This window comes from Electrona antarctica (assembly GCF_951216825.1).
Source record: "Electrona antarctica genome assembly, chromosome: 2".
NCBI lineage: Eukaryota > Metazoa > Chordata > Actinopteri > Myctophiformes > Myctophidae > Electrona > Electrona antarctica.
Window position 1 is genome coordinate 44132882 of NC_136807.1, and position 21010 is coordinate 44153891.

General features: G+C 45.2%; 1 protein-coding gene across 4 annotated transcripts in view; it reads left to right on the forward strand.

Moving 5' to 3' along the window:
• LOC306939393 (neural cell adhesion molecule L1-like protein) overlaps window positions 1-3201 on the forward strand; it is a 91688-nt gene extending 88487 nt beyond the window's left edge. For all 4 annotated transcript variants that reach the window (XM_079523980.1, XM_079523979.1, XM_079523981.1 and 1 more), the window contains one exon: window positions 2193-3201. In XM_079523980.1, coding sequence (XP_079380106.1) covers window positions 2193-2406 — 214 coding nt within the window. In that variant the 3' untranslated portion in view covers window positions 2407-3201. The remainder of the gene's footprint in view (window positions 1-2192) is intronic.
• The last annotated feature ends 17809 nt before the right edge of the window (window positions 3202-21010 follow it).

The window sequence follows — 21010 nt, forward strand, 5'->3', positions numbered from 1 at the left end:
GTTGAGTTCAGGCACTATAAAATGATGCCCGGAGGGCATTGTCTCAAACTGCCCTCTAAGGCGAGGACCATGAGACTGAGGAATATTCTCAATTAATTTCCCTGCTTTACTTTTATTTTTATTTCCTCCTAACTTTTACATTTATTTTAGTGGGTTTAGTGAGATGACACAAGTTGAATTTTCTCTGGGACACTTAAAATAATAACATAAATTTTCCAGGTGGTGCTGGTAGTAAAAAGCAAAAAAAAATAACTCTTTGCCTCTTTAGCTGGCCATTTTCCGTGCAGCAGTCCCAAAATGGAGCCAGCACGGGTCAAAGCCAAGACAAATGTAATTACCTCCTGCCCAGTGATGCGTCTCCCTCACTCGCATCCTTCGCTCAACTGAGGGAGAGCCTACTGCACCAGCTTAGAGCGAGAGCAGTTGTGGCTGAGGCTGCCTGAGACACACATGGGTTCTGATCAAGGCCTCAAATGCGCTGGGTCTCTAAAGCACTCAGCCGCCGTTTTATCACTGCATTCCAAGTCACACAGTAGCGGGGTCTTGGGGGGGCGGTGTGTGTGTGTGTGTGGGGGGGGGGCAGTCATTGTGGCATTCAGCGGCCCTAAGATAAGGACCACTTATCTCTGTCGCTCTAGGGTCGTCACTCGTCAGAGAGAAAGAGTTTGATAACGCTGGAAATGGGGACCGTATGTGGCTTGCATGGCAAAGAGGGTCTATGAAATTGGGACGATAATATCGGTTATTAAAAGGAAATCCACGAAGAGCCAGATGCCGTGATGTATGAGTTCTAAAACCGTATCGCTGTGCTGGAAATCCTATCTAAAAATGTGGCGGTCATATGTGACACATCGATCACCTGTGCTAAGTTGCTAACCTATGCTGTGAAACGCTCTATCACACACACACACACACACACACACAGGCACGCACGCACCCCCCTGCACGCACAAACCCCCTAACCCCCCACGCGCGCGCGCGCACACACACACACACACACACACACACACACACACACACACACACACACACACACACACACACACACACACACTGTATGTTTTGAATATTAAACTTAGGAGGGGAAAGAAGCGAATTATCAACCGTGGTCAAGGTTGGCTATTAGAAAGGGAGGACGAAGGGGGAGGGGTCCGCGGTGTTTTGAGGTGACCCTGCATCTTGTACCGAGACGACACCTGTGCGCTGGCCGGGTGCCCAGTCTTAAATTGGCATCTAATCTCCCTGGCCCCGTGTGTGGGGCCTCTTGGGAATACTGGTAACGACAGGCTGTTTGTCTGGGATTGCATACGGCTCCCCTCGCTCTCCCTTCTCTCTCTCTCTCTTCCTCCATTCCTCTTCCTCGATCTCTCTCTCTCTCTCTCTCTCCCAGGCTCTCGTGGCGCCCACCTCCAACACCCCCTCTTCTCTCACGGTTCGGAATGAGCTGCACTCAGGCAATTTCCATCGCTAGCTCTAAAGAGATTTGAAATTGCCTTCAGTCCTAAAGCCTTGGCAATTAGCAATTAGTGAAGTGATTGTAGCAGGCCACCCCCGCCTCCCTTTGCTCCTGTCCCCTGCTGTGAGGCCACTGTGAATCCATTTACAGCCAGCACTCATCGTGATGTATTGGAGCCGTCGTGTGTACGGGTATCTGTAGGAGCAGCCGAGCATTTAATAGTGTCTTTGGAGTACATGCATTTAAGTGTTTGTGTGCAAGTTTATTTCTGTGTTTATTTCTATGTGTTTTGATAAGTTTGCCGATTTGTGTGTGTGTGTGTGTGTGTGTGTGTGTGTGTGTGCGTGCGCGTGTGTGGCCATTCACCGCAGTATGTTAGCCCATTTTGAGCGGGAACCCCTTTTGGTGGTTACATACATTATTATAATTTAGCTATTGACAAATAGCAAATCTACAAGCTCATAGCGCGGCACCGAGTGCCGCGCTATGAACTTGTAGGTCTGCTATTTTTGAAAAATTGTTAAAATGTGCCTCAAATCTTTCTGATTTTTTTTTAATTTCGACGTCAGGCCTACAGTAAATGGTTTAATGTACAGTACAGTATGTGTACGGTAGTTTGCCTGCTGCTATGTGCTTATGGACATCTGCCTGCTGCGCTGTACAATATGTTTGTGTTTGCCTCTGTACCACTCAGCACTCATCCATCCCCAATCCCTCTCTTGTTGTTGGATGGCAGTGACAGTGACGAGAAGCCACTGAAGGGGGGCAGTCTGTGTTCCCTTAACGGCACCAACGTGGGAGGGGACAGCATCAGTAGAGACAGCCTGGTGGATTACGCCGACGGGGGAGGAGAATTCAATGAGGACGGCTCATTTATCGGAGAATATTCCGGATGCAAGCACCGAGGCTCTTTGGGCGAGGCCAATGGACTCGGCCCAGTGACTGCATAAAAAAGCAGCAAGACTCAGGGCTGGAAAATGTAGTTACAGACATTATTAATTACCCGATATTAGAGTTGGATGAATGAAATTGTCTCAAATATATGCAGAATGAGAAGCCTGCCCTAGCGGTGTGTCAAGAGGCACGCAAAGCAAATAATTAAATTTGATTTCAGGTTCCATTTTGCCCAAGGGCATGCATACATGGACTAATGCATCCACAACGGACTTCACTGAGGGAGCAGTGGGAGGCAGCGTGTGTGAGAGAATGAATGGTATCATTTGAGAGATGCATGATTCTAATAAGTAGTGTTTTCTACCGATCAGTCACAAGTCCCCACAATGCAAATTGATTTTGTACCTCGACACAATGTGATGGATTTTAGAATGACCTTTAGTACTAGGCTACTGCAAAAAAAATGAACTTGCCACCGTTCCAGTATGTAGTTACCGATATGCTTTTTACAGTGGATGAAAAACAAATACACTATACGTGCACAGCGTTGCACTGTCTTTGCACCCTTGCTGATATATAAAGGTTATAAATCAATGCAATTAAGCTGCATTTCATTAACACATGGTATATTAAAGTTGTATATCAATCTCATGAAAAGGAATCAATTTTCAGGCATAATCATAGTGTGTGCCTACTTTTGTATAATTTCTGTATATACTGTATGTAAAGTAGAGAATTGTTTTGATGTTTGTATGGACCAGTTTGAATGTTGTCCTGTTTTATGATGACTGCTAATGTCTCATGTGATTTTGCATCATGATGTCCAAGATATTAAAACACATTTGGATATTTTGAAATTGTTTATATCACAATGTTATTGTGGGATTGTTAAAGCAAAAGGTTATATTCCCAATTAAAAAGGGGGACAAATATTTACCTTGGAATACCCTGCAGTCATCTCACAAAAACACAAAATAATTGAGTAGGGTATGAGACTGCTTTAGTGGAATGCGGAGAGTTCTTTAACCAAACGGAGAACAAGTCGATTATCTCCCATCTTTGTTTGCTGCGATTTCTGTCTCATCAAAGGTGTATATTTTCCCTTCAGTAAGTGCATGGGAGAGGGGCGACTGCTTTGGGTGGGATAATTGGAGCCGGGGGACTAGTACAGTAAAGAGATTGAGCGCAATGTTGACTATACTAAACTTTCTACCATATGACCAGTTCTGTTCGTTTTGTTTTGAAGTGGAACTATTTTTGGTCAGCCTTTTCTTTTGTTTCTTCTTTTCTTTACTATAGTCTTATGTGTGGTAAGTTTTTGTCTTTATACGTTACTTGAAAGCAAGCCTTTGTGCACTATGCACTATAGTTAAAGGAGCATTCAGTGATTTGGAAAAAAACCCAGTCCACCCGGTAACAAGATGTGCACATGCACACGCTCTACAGTGGGGGAAGTACAACAGACCAACAGCACGTGCACCAATGCCCGCCCCACTCGATCATGATTGGAGGAAGGCCCCTCTCATCTTGATTGGATGAAGGCTTTGCCACCCAAAGCCCAAACCGAAACTAGGGTTTTTTGACCCCCAGGGGCTCACTGGGGACAGGGAGGAACTCCTTATATGGTCAGCAAACTTTATAGTAGGGAGGATTATCCAAAAAATAAGAAAAAATAAGTGATATTTGAATTAAGTGAAATCACTGAATATACCTTTAATTTCTGTATTCTGAGACCTACAGTATTTATGACTGTAGACCACACATCCTCTTGTTTCATCAGAAAACTACAATTTGTTGTAATAGACAAAAAAAATGGTTCTCTTTGATTTTCAAGGTTACTCTCCTTTTTTAAAGTGGACATTGGTACTGTACACAGAGCAGCCCTTAACATAAAAAATGATGTACTTCCCACTAAAACCCATCCAATATGCAGTTATATAGGCCCGGTTTAAGTAGAATTGTTGAATAGGTCAAATCTGAACTTTATTTGCATTTATTTTTTATTTATTTTTATCCCAGATGAATATTTTAGCACTATGCATTATGCATGCATGACTTTGCCGCATGCGTAGCAGAGATAACAGCACAAATATTCGGAGGCTTCACAATAATATTTGACCTTTGTGAGTATTGGGTTTAATTCTGCCATGTTTATAGCATCTGAGCATATATAGCGTTGTGCTTAATTCACCAGCAAAATATGCTGTGGAAACTGCAGTTAAGAGCCTGCATAGGAATTTTGCTTACGAGGCATTCCTACCTGCATATCCTTTTAGTTGAAGGATAGCTTGACTTTGCTCGCGCTGAACTGAGCGTGCCAGATTTGACCACACTGTAAAATCCGGAGTGTTCATCTAATTCTAATTAAGAGTGTACCAAATTGACCCGTACGTAAGAGTTAATTTGGTTCCATTTGTTCACGCTCATAGATACATGAACACCTACTGTGTACTGTATGTGTGTGTCATAATGGCGCGGTCGCCGAATGATCTCGCTGTCTCTCCATAATGGTTTAGTTTTGCTTTATTATATTGAAAAGGATATCATGAAATAAAAATACACTGAAAATGGGCATTAACGAGCATTAACAATTTCAAGACAACAAAATAATGACCGAATCCTTCCGGAAATCTCACAGGGATGTTGAGTGATTCACTATAGACTTCTCAGCAGGGAGCTGGGCAAATGGCAAGTATGGTAAAAAAATAAATAAAATAAACTAAATAAAAAACAAGTCAAACAGCTTATAAATAGGACTATGACAAATTGCTTTAGTTTCCAAACTCCCACTTAAAAGCCAAGCAGGCCCTGAGGTGAAAGCTTCACGAGTCAGGCTTTTGACAAGATCCTTTTAATATTAATTCACAAATGCACTTAGCTGTTAAATGCTGACATACACTTAACACTTCATCCCTCTTTGCAAATAATGTACTGTAGCTTTATGTTTAGACTGGGAAACATCTTCAATTAAAATGAGAATTAAAGGACATCCGCCTGGTCTAGGTATGGTTACACTGTATTCACAGTCACTAGGCCCCATTTACACTGGCAGCCAAATCTAGCCTGAATCAGATCAGATCCGTGCCACATCCAGATTGGAATCTAAGGCCTGATTTACACTGGCAGCCACAAATCTAGCCTGAATGTAGCCTGAATCAGATTTGTGTCACACTTCAAGATAGGAATCTGATTTGCTTAACCCATTTTGACCTGAGATCAGATTCTAAAAATGTCTTCTACATCCTGACAGTTTTCTGAAAAAGCTATGTTTCTATGTCAGTCGTTCTTCGATTTTTCAAAAATAGCAGACCTACAAGCTCAATAGCAGACCTACAATCTAAACTTCTCGAAATGTACAGAAACAAGGCCGTTTATGAGGATATTGCTCGCGGAATGGTAGAGAATGGCTACACGCAGTCCTATCTGCAATGTCCTATCTGCAATGTCAGATTGTTGTTGGTTACCACGGTAACGAAGGCAGATATGTCGATGCAGCCTCACACAGGGCGGCTTTGGGTTGAGTTGTTAAAATCAGTCTGAATGCACAGATCGGATCTGGTCACTTGCAAACGGTAGTGTGAATGACCGGGCCGGATTTGAATCGGATTTGACTTGATGCCTAAAGCCGGCCTTATTTAAACAAATCAGATTCCAATCTGCATGTGGCACAGATCTGATTCAGCATGGATTTGGCTGCCAGTCTGAACACACAGATCGTATCTGGTCACTTCCAAACAGCAGTGTGAAAGGTCTGGCTAAAAGATGGGATTTGAGAAAAAAAAAATCTCATTTGAATCAGATTTGACTGGATGTGACTGCAGTCTAAGGTGGTCTTTACACGAGAATGGTGTTCATATAAAACGGCAAAATAAAGTATCGTTTGCTGCAGTCCTTTTAGACGAGAACGGTGTTTTCAGGAGGTGAAAACGCAACAAAGTGAAACCACCTCCCAGAGTGGAAATCTTTGAGAACGCTGTTTCCTATGGTCTCCATATAAACAGGCAAAAACTAACCGCAAAACTCACGTTGGCTCACAGCGCATATTTATTACATTGATGCAGAGCCATATGGAGTTCCTGAACAAGCCTCCCTCCTCGCCTACAAAGCGCTGCTCATCAGCGATGGTGAATGTAAAACCACGATGTAAATAAAATGCCTTGCGATAGGCGGCAGCAGCGTTTATGTAGCCTAATGTATTATAAAATATATAACCATCCCGTGGCGCGCTCTGCCTGTCACCTCGATACATGATAGAAAGCAGGCAGCGAGCGACGGCCACAACCACGTTGTGTTCTGGAAGCAAAACCCCGATAGGGTTGCGTGAAGGGGGAGCTGGCTCTTCTTCTTGTACGTAACGTGGGTGACTGGTCTATTTGGCAGCCTGTTACCGCCACCTAGCGATATTATAGCGTTTTCATAAAGTGTGCGTTCTCGTGTAAAGGGTCAAAAAAATGAGAACGCAACGGGACTTTGCCGTTTTATCTGGAGATGGTCGCAGTGTAAAAGAGGCATAAATGAGGCCTTTAGAAGAACGTTAAAACAAAAAACTCTGCAAACTTTCAAAAGCCTTGATAGCTTAATTGTTCACACATATTATATCTCTGCAGCTGCTAGTACACCATGTATTCTGAATACACATCATCCAATCCTGGTTGCCCATAGCCTGATGATTTTAAACATGCATTGTAGCCATAATAAAACCAGACTTGGGATAGTGCAGTTGCCAGTTGGGAAGCACTCCATGCCTTGTGGCTAGATAAAGGTCATTTAAAGAGATAATCCGCACATTGTAGGGGATTACGCCCCTTATCCCTTTTAGAATTGCTTTCTTGCCGGAACGCTGAAACCACTAAACAACAACAAAAGATTATTCTAGTCAAAGCGCCTTGCAACAGCCTATAGGCTACAGTGTCACACAGGAGGCTTTTCTTCTCGCCACTAAATCCATTTTGACATGTACTAGTGGCCCTTTCAAAAGCCATAATAGCCCTATTTTGTAAGGAGCACAGGTTTGAACATTAGCATTCCAACGCAAGTCTGCCTGGATCCATAAGCTGCGATATAAAGTCACAGACGCAGGTCATCATAAGGAGTTTTGCACTTGATATAGTGTGCACATACACACGCACATGCAGTGATCTTTAAGCTCAAATGGGATCACTCGCTTTCAGTCGATTTGATGAGAACTGATATTTAGGCTAAGTACCCTGGAAATTGCCTTGTGGGAGGAAATCGATAGCACGCTCACACATGCCAAGGGGTCTGCCCCAATGCCTGTGGGCTACAACCGCTAATCGCTGCATCATTCCTTAAAGGGGCCCGAGGTATTTCGAGGACAGGATACTGTACAAAACTGTAGCAGGCTGCAAAGACAGTTTGAGGTATATTTCCCGTCGTGGTGCTATTGATTATTTCAGGCAGTAGGTGGCATGCTGGAATGTCAGAGAACGTACTGGCCCATGTGTGTGAACTATTCAGTCATCAATATGTCCATATACGGACAACATCTTATTTTGATCATAGTGCCCAATTACTGAATGTCAAGTCTCCAGATTTTCTTCAGAATGGCACATTAGGAGCACACTCAAACGTTTTATTTTCAAGGACCCACATAACTCTGAGTGTACCGGTACATTTGGTTCCATTTGTACACTCTAATCCATTTTTCCACCACAAGCCACAACATGGCGATGACTCCTGGAACTATTTATATACCTATGTATCTTTGTCTTAAGCATTGTGCACTATGTGCAATTTAAAAACCTTATATGAAGGGAATTTGAATGAATGAATGAATTAATTAATGAAAATGTTATTTTTGTCATGTCATGCCACTTTGGCCCATCCCATGGGATTATATGACACATTTAACAGAATAAATTGAAAACAACTGACATTACAGTCCTTCCTGTTCATATTACATCTTGCCTTATACACAACATAAATAAATAAATATACGTACAGTATTTGAACAAAATGAAAACAAAAAGACGATGCCATTTTACAGGTAAATGTCCCTCCTCCTCATTGACCAGGCCCTTTTCAAGGAATGAGGCAAATGAAAAAAATGTCATTTTGAAAGAGATGTTTCAGTTTCAGATTATAACTGATTTCCACCCTATCAGTATGCAACTCGTACCACTATAGTAAGTGTGGGCTCAACCATCACCCGTGCTCAGGCGCACCTCAACAGGGTTCAAGGCCGCGCTTCTTCTGCCGTGTTTTTCTCGCACCAACACCCAGGCCCAGTTCTCCTGATGCCCCAAAGCTGTCTGCGAACACTTCATCAATAATGAATAAACCGTGTTGGGTTCACTGAGAGGGGAAATTTGACAGGTGTTCCAGGGGATGCACTTAAAGAGAACCATCTTCAGCTGCAGCAACACCGACAAACCTCCACACTGGCAGAGTGAAACCTATGCAGTATAGAGCAACAACAGGTCGGCCTTTTAAGAAAAGGCAGACGCGCCAACACAGTTTTTATCGGGATGCACAGAAACGCTTCCAAGGACAAGTTGTGAGCACTTTTGTGGAGAATGGGGTTAAGGAGGGAGCAGGGTTGAAGGTTATCCACTGCATGTTTTATTGAAAGCTGCTTCAGCAACATTCTAGATAAAGAAAAGGAGTTAAAGAAAGGCATGGACCATGACCTCAATGCGTAATAGATGTGGTTTAGTTTCCAATGCTCCTCTCATGGCCCACGAGTACACCCATTCATTCTTTTCCTCAACATTTCCCAGGCAGTGAGTGTATGAAACTGGAAAATACTGTAGGCTACATGGCAAAGTAATAAGAAAATAATTATTGTTTCTGTTGAATTATTGTCCTTTCAGCCTTTATGTGATAGTACAGTGGAGATCGATAGGAAACTGGGAAAGATTCGGGGAGTGACACGCAGGAAAAGTCCACCGGGCTCGGGAACAGGCTGCATCAGAGAGAGCCTACAGTATTATGGTACGTGCCTCGATCAACTCGGCCATCGACGCCAATTAGAGAAAATTAAAGCAATCCAGCAAGCATTGTCCTCAGAACTTATTCAAGATTCAATAGTCAATAGATGTCACATACTGGGACACAAGAGTAAAAATAATGATTTGGTTTCAGCTCCTTGACATTGTAGCTACAATAAAAATGTAAATAAGAAAACAAATTAACAATATAATTTTAAAAAATCACACTTGTGTGAAGTGAGGGGTGCTGTTATCATCGTACATCAGCCAATCAAATCATCACATCACATTCCGTGCTCCAACACACCTGTGCATAGGAGGGGCTAGCGCCCCTCAAAAATGGCTAAATATACACGATAACCGCAGCACACGCTGAGGTGTATGGTGTTACATGGATGGGTCCTGTACTTTTAATAAAAATCACACCCATGTGAAATACAACACCGCTGGCTGGTTGCAGTTATAGTTCTAGCAAAGATGGTTTATTTATGAAGATGGGCGGCGAACTTCATTGGAGCCACTAGAGGCGCAATGGCCTACAAATCCTACAAAGTAGTCATGGTTTGCTCCTCTCCGACCTCCCCACCATCCCCCCCCACCCCCTCCGCTCTCCAGGCTGACAACAACACTGGCAACGTCATGTGGATGTGCATTGAGAGCATTATGGCAAATGTCATGATTTCCCAAATCAGCCCCCATTATATTATTAGTAAGTAAGTATAAGTATTGGAACACACATTATATTTCACTTGTAATATGTCCATACATTTCATGTTATAATATTCACATATTGTCATCTTAAATATGGGGCCAGAGCCCCCGTCAAATTGCAGATGTACAGAGAGAGGCTTCCGGACTCCTCTCAAATATCGCGAGAGTTTGTTGCTGGGATAAAGAAACTTTCTCCTGATTTGTCTCGCTAAAAGAAGCCATTTTAGTATGAATATCTTGGAAATATTGTGTGCCTTGTGATGAGTGGGTCCAGTATTTAGTTCAGTGACCATGGAGTTAAGGAATATGGTTCATAAGCTGTGTTCACGTTCACTCTCCCATTGGAAATGAATAGACTCCAACATTCTTCCCGTCTCCTCATAATGTGTCCGCCCACATCACGCAGATACGGGAAGTAAAGCAAAGTTGGCCCCACTTGCTATTTTCCTCTTGGGTTATAGTGCTCCGTGTGAATGGCCCTTTAGGCTGCTCAACAGTGCCACTTTAGGTCACCCAGCGGTATTGCAGCCGTTGAGGCTCGTACTCAGACACACATGATACAGACATACACACTCGGTCACTCGTTGGAGCGGTTTGGCACCGCTCCAAAAAAAAGAAGACGTACTGTATACAGTAGCGCGCACGCGCACACACGCACACATGCACACACACTCACACTCACACTCACATATACACACACACACACACACACACACACACACAAGCAGAAAATATGCGGTTTTGATTGATTGATTGATTGATTGATTGAAATATGTATTAACAGTTTGCAGAAACTGTTACAGTACATTTCAAGCACAACTCAATACAAAGTGTTAGTGTGAGTGGACGACCCAATAAAGCATTACACTTGTTTACAAGAGGGTCCACCTTGTTCAATTCATTAAAAAAAAAGCTGAGGGTCTTTTCAACCTGCAGTTTGTTCCTGTCCGAGACCAGCAGTGCTGAGTCATCTGCGAACAGGAACAAGTTGCAATGACAAGCTGATGTCATGTCATTTACATATATTAGGAACAGTAAAGGCCCTAGTATGCTTCCTTGTGGAACGCCACAGCTCACTGGGAGGGGGGGGCAGTGTTCCGTTCACCTCCACCATCTGTTCTCTCCCCTCCAGGTAGGATTGCATCCAGCTCACTGATGTGCTATCAAAACCAATTGCTTTTAGCTTGTTAACCAGTATGGAGTGGTTCACGGTGTCAAAAGCCTTTTGGAGGTCCAGCATGACCATGCCGTAGTATTTGCCAGCATCCACCTCGTGTTTGATGTGGTCGCTCAAATAGAGAAGGCATGTGTCAGTGGAGTGGGATGTTCTGAAACCAGATTGGAACTCGTACATTAATTTATTAGTGGCAAGATACGTTTCAACCTGTTCATAGACTATTTTTTCCATCACTTTCGAGATGGAGCTTAGAATAGAAATAGGGCGGTAGTTGCCGGGTTCTAATTTACTCCCTTTCTTGTGCAGGGGGGTTACTTTGGCCAGTTTAAAATCTTGGGGGACCTGTCCCTGTTTGATGGAGAGGTTTACTATGTGGGTGATGATTGGAGCTATGGAAATGGCTGAGTCTCTGAGAAATTTGGATGGAATATTGTCATGGCCAGTGGCCTTGTGGGGTTGGAGGGCACTCAGTTTTTGAAGTACCTCCTCAGTTGTTACCATTTCCATTTTAGCTTTACAAACACCTAGACCTAGGTGACACATTATCAGCTTGCCCTGCGGGTTCAGTGATTAGCATGTGCTGTGTGGTTGAAATACAGTAGGCTCTCTTTCCGTCTCACTCTCTCCCCCATCTCACTCTCACTCTCTCACTCTCTCCACTCCCCCCCCCCCCTATCTACGCCTCTCTCTCTCTCTCTCTCTGATTGAGCTCGGGTCTTACATCACACACAACCCCCCTCCTGCTCTACCTCTCCCTCCCTCGCCCTCTCACTCCTGTTTGACAACTTGAACTTCATATAGTACAGCAGCAGCAGAAACCTTGCCCGAATTGCTGGGGTTTTTGTTCTGACAACATGTAGTGAATATCGTGTTCAGGTTTCATGTACCCTGGATTGGTCAGGTTATTGGTGAAATAACCTATTTTCCCCTCCCACTCCAATCTCCCCTCCCCACCCCTCTCTCCCCCGCCCCTACTGTATGTCTCCCCCTCCCCATCTCTCTCTCCTTCTCTCTCACTGATCAAGCTCTAGTCTAGACTAGTCAGACATCACAAACAACAGATAAACCGCAAACAGCCAAGAACAGCGAGTTCAGCTGACATTGAGGATCTCAACAGAGCTCTGCACACACAGCAGGAAAAGAATGTCTAACAATTTGCACCAAACACCACTGCACCAGCATGTCCATATTTGTACATAATCCAGCCGGGCCCCAACTGTATTTTAACTGCTGTGCTGCCTTTGGTGACAATATTTCCCTTGCAGGATCAATAAAAGTCGTATATCTTATAATATCCACCTGTTTCAGCAGGAATGTACTGGGGCTCCTTGTGTGTGCTTCACTTCCTCCACACTTCCTTTATTCAGTTACTTGTCACAGCCAGTGTTGCCATGTCTGCTTATTATAAGAGACATTTGGCTTGTTTTTCTGTAAAGTCACTTGTAAATATTGGTACAGTAGTTGCTGGTTGTGTTTTTTGGGCTCGTTTCTAAAGTGTACAGTACTAGAATTTCGCGGGCCTTCGGCCCGCTCATCCCAGAGTTGCGTTGCCCCGCGTTGCGATACAGAAGTCCACAGATACAGAAGTGCACAGTGGCACGCGTTGTATGCAGCTGTTTTGTGTTGCAGCGCGCGTGTAGTGTTGTTGTTCTTATCCATATATGCGCCTCGGTTCGTCCCGTTTGTTCCACGCCAGGTGTCGACGCAGTCGTTCGCGCAATTGTCTTATTATTTTAACTGTGTATGTAATTGCGGCTAGTAGCACACAAATTATTTTAGGAGCACGATGAAAAGTTATCAAATAATGTGTTTGAGGGCCCTCCTATATACAGCTTTAGTCCCCACACGTCTCAATATTTGCCATTGACAATGAACAGAGAAATTAGGTCAAAATGCCGCTAAATATGACGTAAATGAAAATATATTATATATATATAATTTTTTAATGTAATTTAAATAGTTTACTTGGCAACCTGGCAACCCGCACCCCGCGGTCATTTTCCGCTAACCTGAGCGGTGCTCCCTAGCTTGCTGGAGGGGCTCACATCATCCCATGCACCGTCGAGAGGAAAAAGAAGGAAAATAAATGCAGCCTTGAGCCTACCTACCAATGTGGTGTTGTGGAGCTTGATCACCTCCTCCTCCTCCTCCTTTCCCCTAATTGCCAATCCCAATAAATCCAAAAGTAGCCTAGTGTGAATACTTCCACAGCCTAATTACTAAAGGATAAACTATCAGTGTTCTCCGAAATGTGTCAATGTTTGTCAACTCAGCACGTGTTGACAACGCATTGTAAACAGAAGCCGTGTGTGTGTCACACCAAAAGTGGTGACCTATAGAATCCTGTACATAGAAGCATCACGCAATCGTCACCCCTACACAGCTGTCATTAATTAATGGTCTTGACTTGATTGCCTATGCGTTCAAGTTATATAGGGTGAAAAGCGTGAAATGCACAGGCTAATCTTACATCGCTGCTGGCTGCCACTGCAGGCAACATGCACATTTCCAAGAAAGTTTCAGGGCACACTACTTTGTCTAACAATGTGGATGATAGTTTGCTCACGTTACTGGAAAGATGTGTCTTTCTCTATCCCTTTCTCTCTGTCTCCCTCCCTGTGTGGGTCACGTGGTGGGCTTTGAGCAAATGGGAGAGGGAATGTAGTGTTGCCAGGTCTGCGTATTGTAAGCGAGTGGTAGTGTGTGTAAGTAGCGTGTTGAATGGCATTTTTTCGGTGCTTGTTTTCATAGACGTGTCAACAAATTAGGCGGGGGTGTCGGTGCTTGTGGCGTGTTTGTGTTTATTATTGATATTGATATTGTTTGTGAGTGTGGACGGGAGCCGGCTTTAGTGGCAGTGCGGGTGGTGTTGAGTGTGGGCGTGCGGCGCGACATGAGGAGATAGCCGTGGATCGACGCGGAGGGTGAGTCTGTGACGTGTTAGTGTGTTGTTGAAGTGTGTGTTGCTCCTGCGTGGGCTTCGGCACCCAGCGTGTCAGTGTCGTAGTAGCTGGTGACTTTGGGTATTGGGTTGCGTACATGTTTTCAATTGTATAATAGATAGTTGCTTGGGCTTGCTTCCTAACCAGTGGTTCCCACATTTCTTCACGTCAAGGAACCCCAGATTAATATGTAATTGTCAACGGACATCTGAAAATATTTGTGCTTGTTTTCATAGACCTGGCCGCTTGTTTCTCTTGAGAAATTCGGGCACATTTCGGGTCAAAACCCCCCAATTTCGGGTCTAAATTTTGTGTCAAACCCCCAAAACGTGCTGTTATGGTTAGGGTTAGGGTTTGGGGTCGGACTAATGAGCGGTCGGACCAGTGCCATGCTACCCAAAAAACCCAAAATGCATAGAAAACTGCATTTTGGCACAGTTATTATTAATTAACTGCATGGATTAAAGTGACTGAAACATGATGTCCTAATGTGCGATTTGGGGAACAGTGTGAAAGGTGCTGTTTCTTTCAGCAACACAATAATGTAAAATGATTATGTTTTTGTATTATTGATCCCACTGACTGTTCTATTATACTGCCAAAGAGGTGAAGAAATCAGATCGAGGCTTTAACATTAAGCTTTTATGAAATATCCCAGACCATTAGGAGTTCATGGAAGATATGCTTCTGCACCATTTCCAATGCTCTAATATTAAAATAACTGAAAGTAGCCGATCTACAAGCTCTCAATGCGCTTGCGAGTGTGTAGATCGGCTACTTTCGCTGCGCAGCATATGCTTCCATAGAAGACATGCTGACTTCTATATGGAATCCAAATGAGTCAGTCATGGCGAGAACTTTAATCCATTGATTGATTGATTGAAATATGTATTAACAGTTTGCAGAATTACAGTACATTTCAAGCACAAACTCAATACAAAGACTGTTAACTGGGAGTGGACGACCCAATTAAGCATTACACTTGTTTACAAGAGGGTGCACCATGTTCAATTCATCATGTACCTGTGCTTGCTGCTGGTGGTGGTCCTCCTGTCACTTCTCATTGCAGGTTCTTATTTTTCCCCAATCAGTTAGATCCTTTTCATTCAACTCGTGTTCTAGCAGCGTCGATCGCTGCATATTGTCATATGCTTTCAACATTCTGCAAGTTTGTTGTGGCACTGGGTCGACGTACAGTACGTTGAATCGATTCGATTCCAATTCCCAGGGTCTTAACACCAAACAAATACGGAACGATCCCGTTTTTTTACGGGGCGGTTGGCAACCCTATGTGTGTGTGTGTGTGGCATCTGTCACATCTGGCTGTGTCACCTCACCTTATACTGCTGTGTCTGTCTCTGTATGTCTATGCATGAGTAAATCTAGAGGGGTGGATATTTTGGAAATGCAACAATAATGCTGTCAAATGTTGGGGTTGTTGATAAAAAAAGCAATACCAAACAACTACAGATATTATGCTGTGCTGTGTGTGTCCAAATTCACAACCTGTAAAACCTTTCCAGCATACAGCATTTTCAAGCGGGTTGTTACACCAAAGGTGTGTGTGTGTGCGTGCGTGTGTGTGTGTGTGTGTGTGTGTTTGTGTGTGTGTGTGTGTGTGTGTGTGTGTGTGTGTGTGTGTGTGTGTGTGTGTGTGTGTGTGTGAGAGAGTAGTAGTACTAGCCTACCTCAAAAAAGTGAGCGACTCCCACAGCCACAATAGGGAGCGCGAGAACAACGATCTGGTACCAAACACTTTCAAATAAATATGGGTAAATTCTTATACAGCACGGCCTCCCAGGTGTGGAATGCCCTGACCCCCATCCCTCAAAAAAAGGCAGATCACTTACATCTTTTAAAACAGGCCTGAGTGGTGATCACACCCCTTTTTCCCCTCTCTGTACATGTGTTTTATAGTTTCCTGTATTAATATTGATTTTTTGTTTTGTTATTAATGATATTGATTTGCTGTTGTTATTCTCCATGTCATGTCTATGAATTGATTGCATAGGGCCTAAATGGAAACAAGACCACAAGGACCTTTTATGGTGCTATCCATATCCATAGCAGTGTAGCGGGGCGCCGGCTACACACGCGGCGGGCCGCCCGTTAAACGCTGATCAAGGTCGGCACGCCCGGCGGAGGACACGATCGGCGGCGAGCGGGGACCGCCTCACGCCAGCGTCACGCCATGACTTGCTAGCTGGGTAAGTGTTGTACTGTACTGAATTTTACATTTAAACTAATCAATCAATCAATCAATCAATCAATCAATCAATCAATCAATCAATCAATCAGTAGTAGTAGTAGTAGTAGTAGTAGTAGTAGTAGTAGTAGTAGTAGTGGTGGTGGCAGTAGTATAGTATAGGCAGACAGGCATCAAGTAGCCTCGGTACCCAGGCTTTTATTTTCGTTCGCTACGGCTCACAAAATGAAAGCCTGGGGTAATGTGAGACATTTCCTGGTCTAGGAATGGGAGTGAACTACAGTACAGAGGGGCGTCGCTCTCAATATAGTGACGTCAGTTTCTTCCGCTGTTTGTTATCAGGGAGGGGAGGGGGGCATTGATTGGTGAACCAATATTTCTCCAGCGCTTGCGCCATGCGCGCCCGCCCCTCTAGACCAGAAAGCACGCTGGCCGGGCCAGGCTAGGCATCAAGTATCTAGTGTCTAGAATTCATAAAGTAGCCGTCGTGGAGCCTTCTGGTCCAGGCCTCGAGGCTGTGGTACCACAGATGGTAGCGACTGACACATCAGTGGGTGTGCATATCGCCGCTTTTATGTGGAAACCAACATTTGAAGTGAACGGAGCTCCTGGCCCCTGTCTAGTTGAGTAAGTAGCATTCTTTTGTATTTTAGCAAACTGCTGTTAGTGTTACTCTAAGTACTTTTGTATTAGTATTATATTATTAGCTTGTGTGGTAGTCAGTATTTTATAGTTGTATTGTTTGTGTTGAAGCAGTAGGCTTTGGACACTTTGGACTAGTGTAACTAGTTTCACCCTGTGATAGGCCACTTGATAAGTAGTATAGGCCACTTGATTTCCTTGTGAAGTGTGAAGTGAGTGCTTTAGCCAGCACAGCTCTAGGGTTAAGTAGCCAGGTTGGGAGTATTCAATTCAGTGTGTAAACCAACATTTGAAGTGAACGGAGCTCCTGGCCCCTGTCTAGTTGAGTAAGTAGCATTCTTTTGTATTTTAGCAAACTGCTGTTAGTGTTACTCTAAGTACTTTTGTATTAGTATTATATTATTAGCTTGTGTGGTAGTCAGTATTTTATAGTTGTATTGTTTGTGTTGAAGCAGTAGGCTTTGGACACTTTGGACTAGTGTAACTAGTTTCACCCTGTGATAGGCCACTTGATAAGTAGTATAGGCCACTTGATTTCCTTGTGAAGTGTGAAGTGAGTGCTTTAGCCAGCACTCCTGGCAGACGATTAGCAATCAGTTGGAGTGGCCTTATACCACCAGGTGAAAGCGTCAGCTGTTAAGCGGCGGCCAGCAAACGAAGGCCAGGCGAACAAAGGCGACAGGCGACTTTGTCAAAGTCCGACTTTGTCACTGAACGATAAGCTGTAGCATTGATTAGTGACATATATAGTAGTGTGATAGATATAGTAGTGTATTGTGGTATATGTTTAGTGATCTACAATGTGTTTTCTTCCTATTCCTGTCCTCTCTTCTTCCTGGCGGTCGCACAAACACTGGGTTCCACCCAGATGTCGCGACACAACTAATCTCATCTATCCTACTCTTTCAACTCACGTCGAGCAAGTGGTAACGGGAGGGCTTTGGAATTGCCACTCAGCTGTGGTGGAAGGCAAATCTGCTTTCATCTCAGCCTACGCGTCCTTGCTCTCCCTTGACTTCCTTGCTCTGACTGAGACCTGGATCAGACCAGAAAACACAGCTACGCCCGCGGCTCTGTCAGATGTGTACTCTTTCTCTCACACTCCCAGAGCCGTGCGGACAGGTGGTGGGGTTGGCCTGCTCATTTCCAGAAAATGGAAATACTCTCCTGTTTCACTGTCACTATTCTCTCCTACCTCATTTGAATTTCATGTGGTCACTGTTTCTCATCCAGTCAAGCTCACCATTGCAGCTGTTTATCGCCCACCGGGCCCTGCTGGTGGCTTCCTGGAGGAGCTGGACCATCTAGTCTCCCACTTCCCTGTCGATGGCTCTGGATTCATCCTTCTGGGTGACTTCAACCTCCCGACTGAGAAGCAGCTAGACCCACTACTTTCGTTTCTCGCCGCCTTTGACCTAGTTCTTTCCCCATCTCCTCCTACCCATGAGGCGGGCAACCAACTGGACCTGATCTTCACCAGAGGCTGCTCTATTGCTAACCTGTCTGTCACTCCTCTTTCCAGTGAAAAGGGTAAGAAACTCTCTGATCACTACTTCATGTCCTACTCTCTCTCTCTCTCCTCTCCCCCCTCACAGCCCCTCCCTACCCACATGATTTCCTCACGTCACAATCTTCGCTCACTTTCCTCCACTGATCTTTCCTCTTCTGTTCTCTCTGCTCTCCCTGCCCCTGAATCCTTTGCTCTTCTATCCCCTGATACCGCCACAGATCTTCTTTTCTCTACTCTATCCTCTTCTCTCGACCATCTCTGTCCCCTCACCACCAGGCCTGCACGCCAAACTCCACCTGCCCCCTGGTTGTCGGACTCAGTGCGGACTGAGAGACGGAGCCTGAGAGCGGCTGAGCGCAAATGGAGAAAGGGCAACCTCCCGGAGGACCTTCTCACCTTCCAATCTCTCATTTCTACTTTTTCCTCCTCTCTATCAGCTGCTAAAGCTGCTTTTTTCTGCACTAAAATTCAGGCTTCTGCTTCCAACCCTAAAAAACTCTTTGAAACTTTCTCCTCTCTCCTACAACCACCACCCCCTCCTCCCTCCTCGTCCCTCCTCCCTGACGATTTCGCCAACTTCTTTGACAAGAAGGTGAACGATATCCGATCCTCCTTCCCTCCTCCCCCGGCTGGTGCCCTGCGCACTGCCCACACCCGTCTGCCTGCCACCCCCCCCTCTCTACCTTCATCTACTCCTCTTCCCCCCCCCATCCCCTCTCTATCCCACTTCTCTCCCCTCTCCCCTAACGAGGTCCTTCTCCTTGTTACCTCTAGTCGCCCCACCTCATGCTCTCTGGACCCGGTCCCATCCACTCTGTTGCAGTCTATTGCACCTGAACTTCTTCCCTTCTTAACCCACCTTATTAACACCTCTCTGACATCTGGCTACTTTCCCTCTACTTTCAAGACTGCCAGAGTCACCCCCCTCCTGAAGAAACCGACACTTGACCCCTCTGAGATCAAGAACTACAGACCGGTTTCCCTTCTATCCTTCCTATCTAAAACTCTCGAACGTGCTGTCTTTAAACAACTGTCCTCCTATCTCCACCAGAACAACCTCCTGGACTCCAACCAGTCTGGTTTCAAAGTGGGTCACTCGACAGAGACTGCCCTGCTGGCAGTGACGGAGTCGCTCCATGCCGCTAGAGCGAACTCTCTCTCCTCCGTCCTGATACTCCTGGACCTGTCTGCAGCGTTCGACACGGTGAACCATCAGATCCTCCTCTCCACCCTCGAGGGGATGGGTGTCTCAGGCTCTGCACTCTCCCTGTTTGCATCCTACCTGACGGGTCGCTCCTACCAGGTGATGCTGAGAGGGTCTGTGTCAGAACCACACAGGCTCACAACTGGGGTTCCCCAAGGCTCGGTTCTGGGTCCTCTTCTTTTCTCTCTCTACACTACATCTCTGGGTGCTGTCATCCACTCCCATGGCTTTTCCTACCACTGCTATGCCGATGACACCCAGCTGATCCTCTCATTCCCCCCCTCTGATACCCAAGTGGAGGCACGCATTGCTGCTTGTCTGGCTGACATCTCGGCGTGGATGTCGACAAACCACCTGAAGCTCAACCTGGACAAGACCGAGCTGATGTTCCTCCCAGGGAAGGGCTGTCCGCACCGAGACATGGCCATCACCATTGATAATGCTGTGGTGACCTCAACTCGGACTGCGAAAAATCTGGGTGTGACCCTGGACGATCAACTGACGTTCTCGGCAAACATCGCATCAGTGACAAGGTCCTGCAGATTCCTCCTCTACAACATCAGGAGGATTCGCCCCTTCCTCACGGAGAAGGCAGCCCAGGTGCTCATCCAGGCTCTCGTCATCTCCCGCCTGGACTACTGCAACTCCCTCCTTGCTGGTGCTCCGGCATCTGCCATCAGACCTCTGGAGCTTGTTCAGAAAGCTGCGGCTCGTCTGGTGTTCAACCGCCCCAAGTTCTCCCACACAACCATCCTTCTCCGTTCTCTACACTGGCTCCCCGTAGCGGCCCGCATCCAGTTCAAAACCCTGGTGTTAGCCTATAGGGCAGTGAAAGGAACAGCCCCTTCCTATCTCCGGGCTATGGTCGATGCCTACACCCCTGCCCGACCACTTCGGTCTGCCACCTCGGGGCGACTGATTGCCTCGTCACTCAAGGGTCCTTCTGGCCGATCCACACGGTCACGACTCTTTTCTGTTCTGGCCCCACAGTGGTGGAATGAACTCCCCACTGATGTTAGGACAGCAGAGTCACTGCCCATATTTCGCCGCAGGTTGAAAACCCACCTCTTCAGGAAACACTACCCTTCCTCTCTGCCTGACCTACTTGTTGTTAACTAGTTGTACGAACGCTTGTTTTCTATTGTTGTATTGTTTATTGGATCTTGTTTAGTCGATACACTTAATTGTTTTAGCTCATGCTCATTTGATTTAGCTATTTTGTCTCATCTGGTTAAGGAAATAGGTAGCTGATATATTGCACTTTTACCTTAGCGCTAGGTATACTCTTGGTTGCTTGTTTTTGCAGAAAATGCACTAA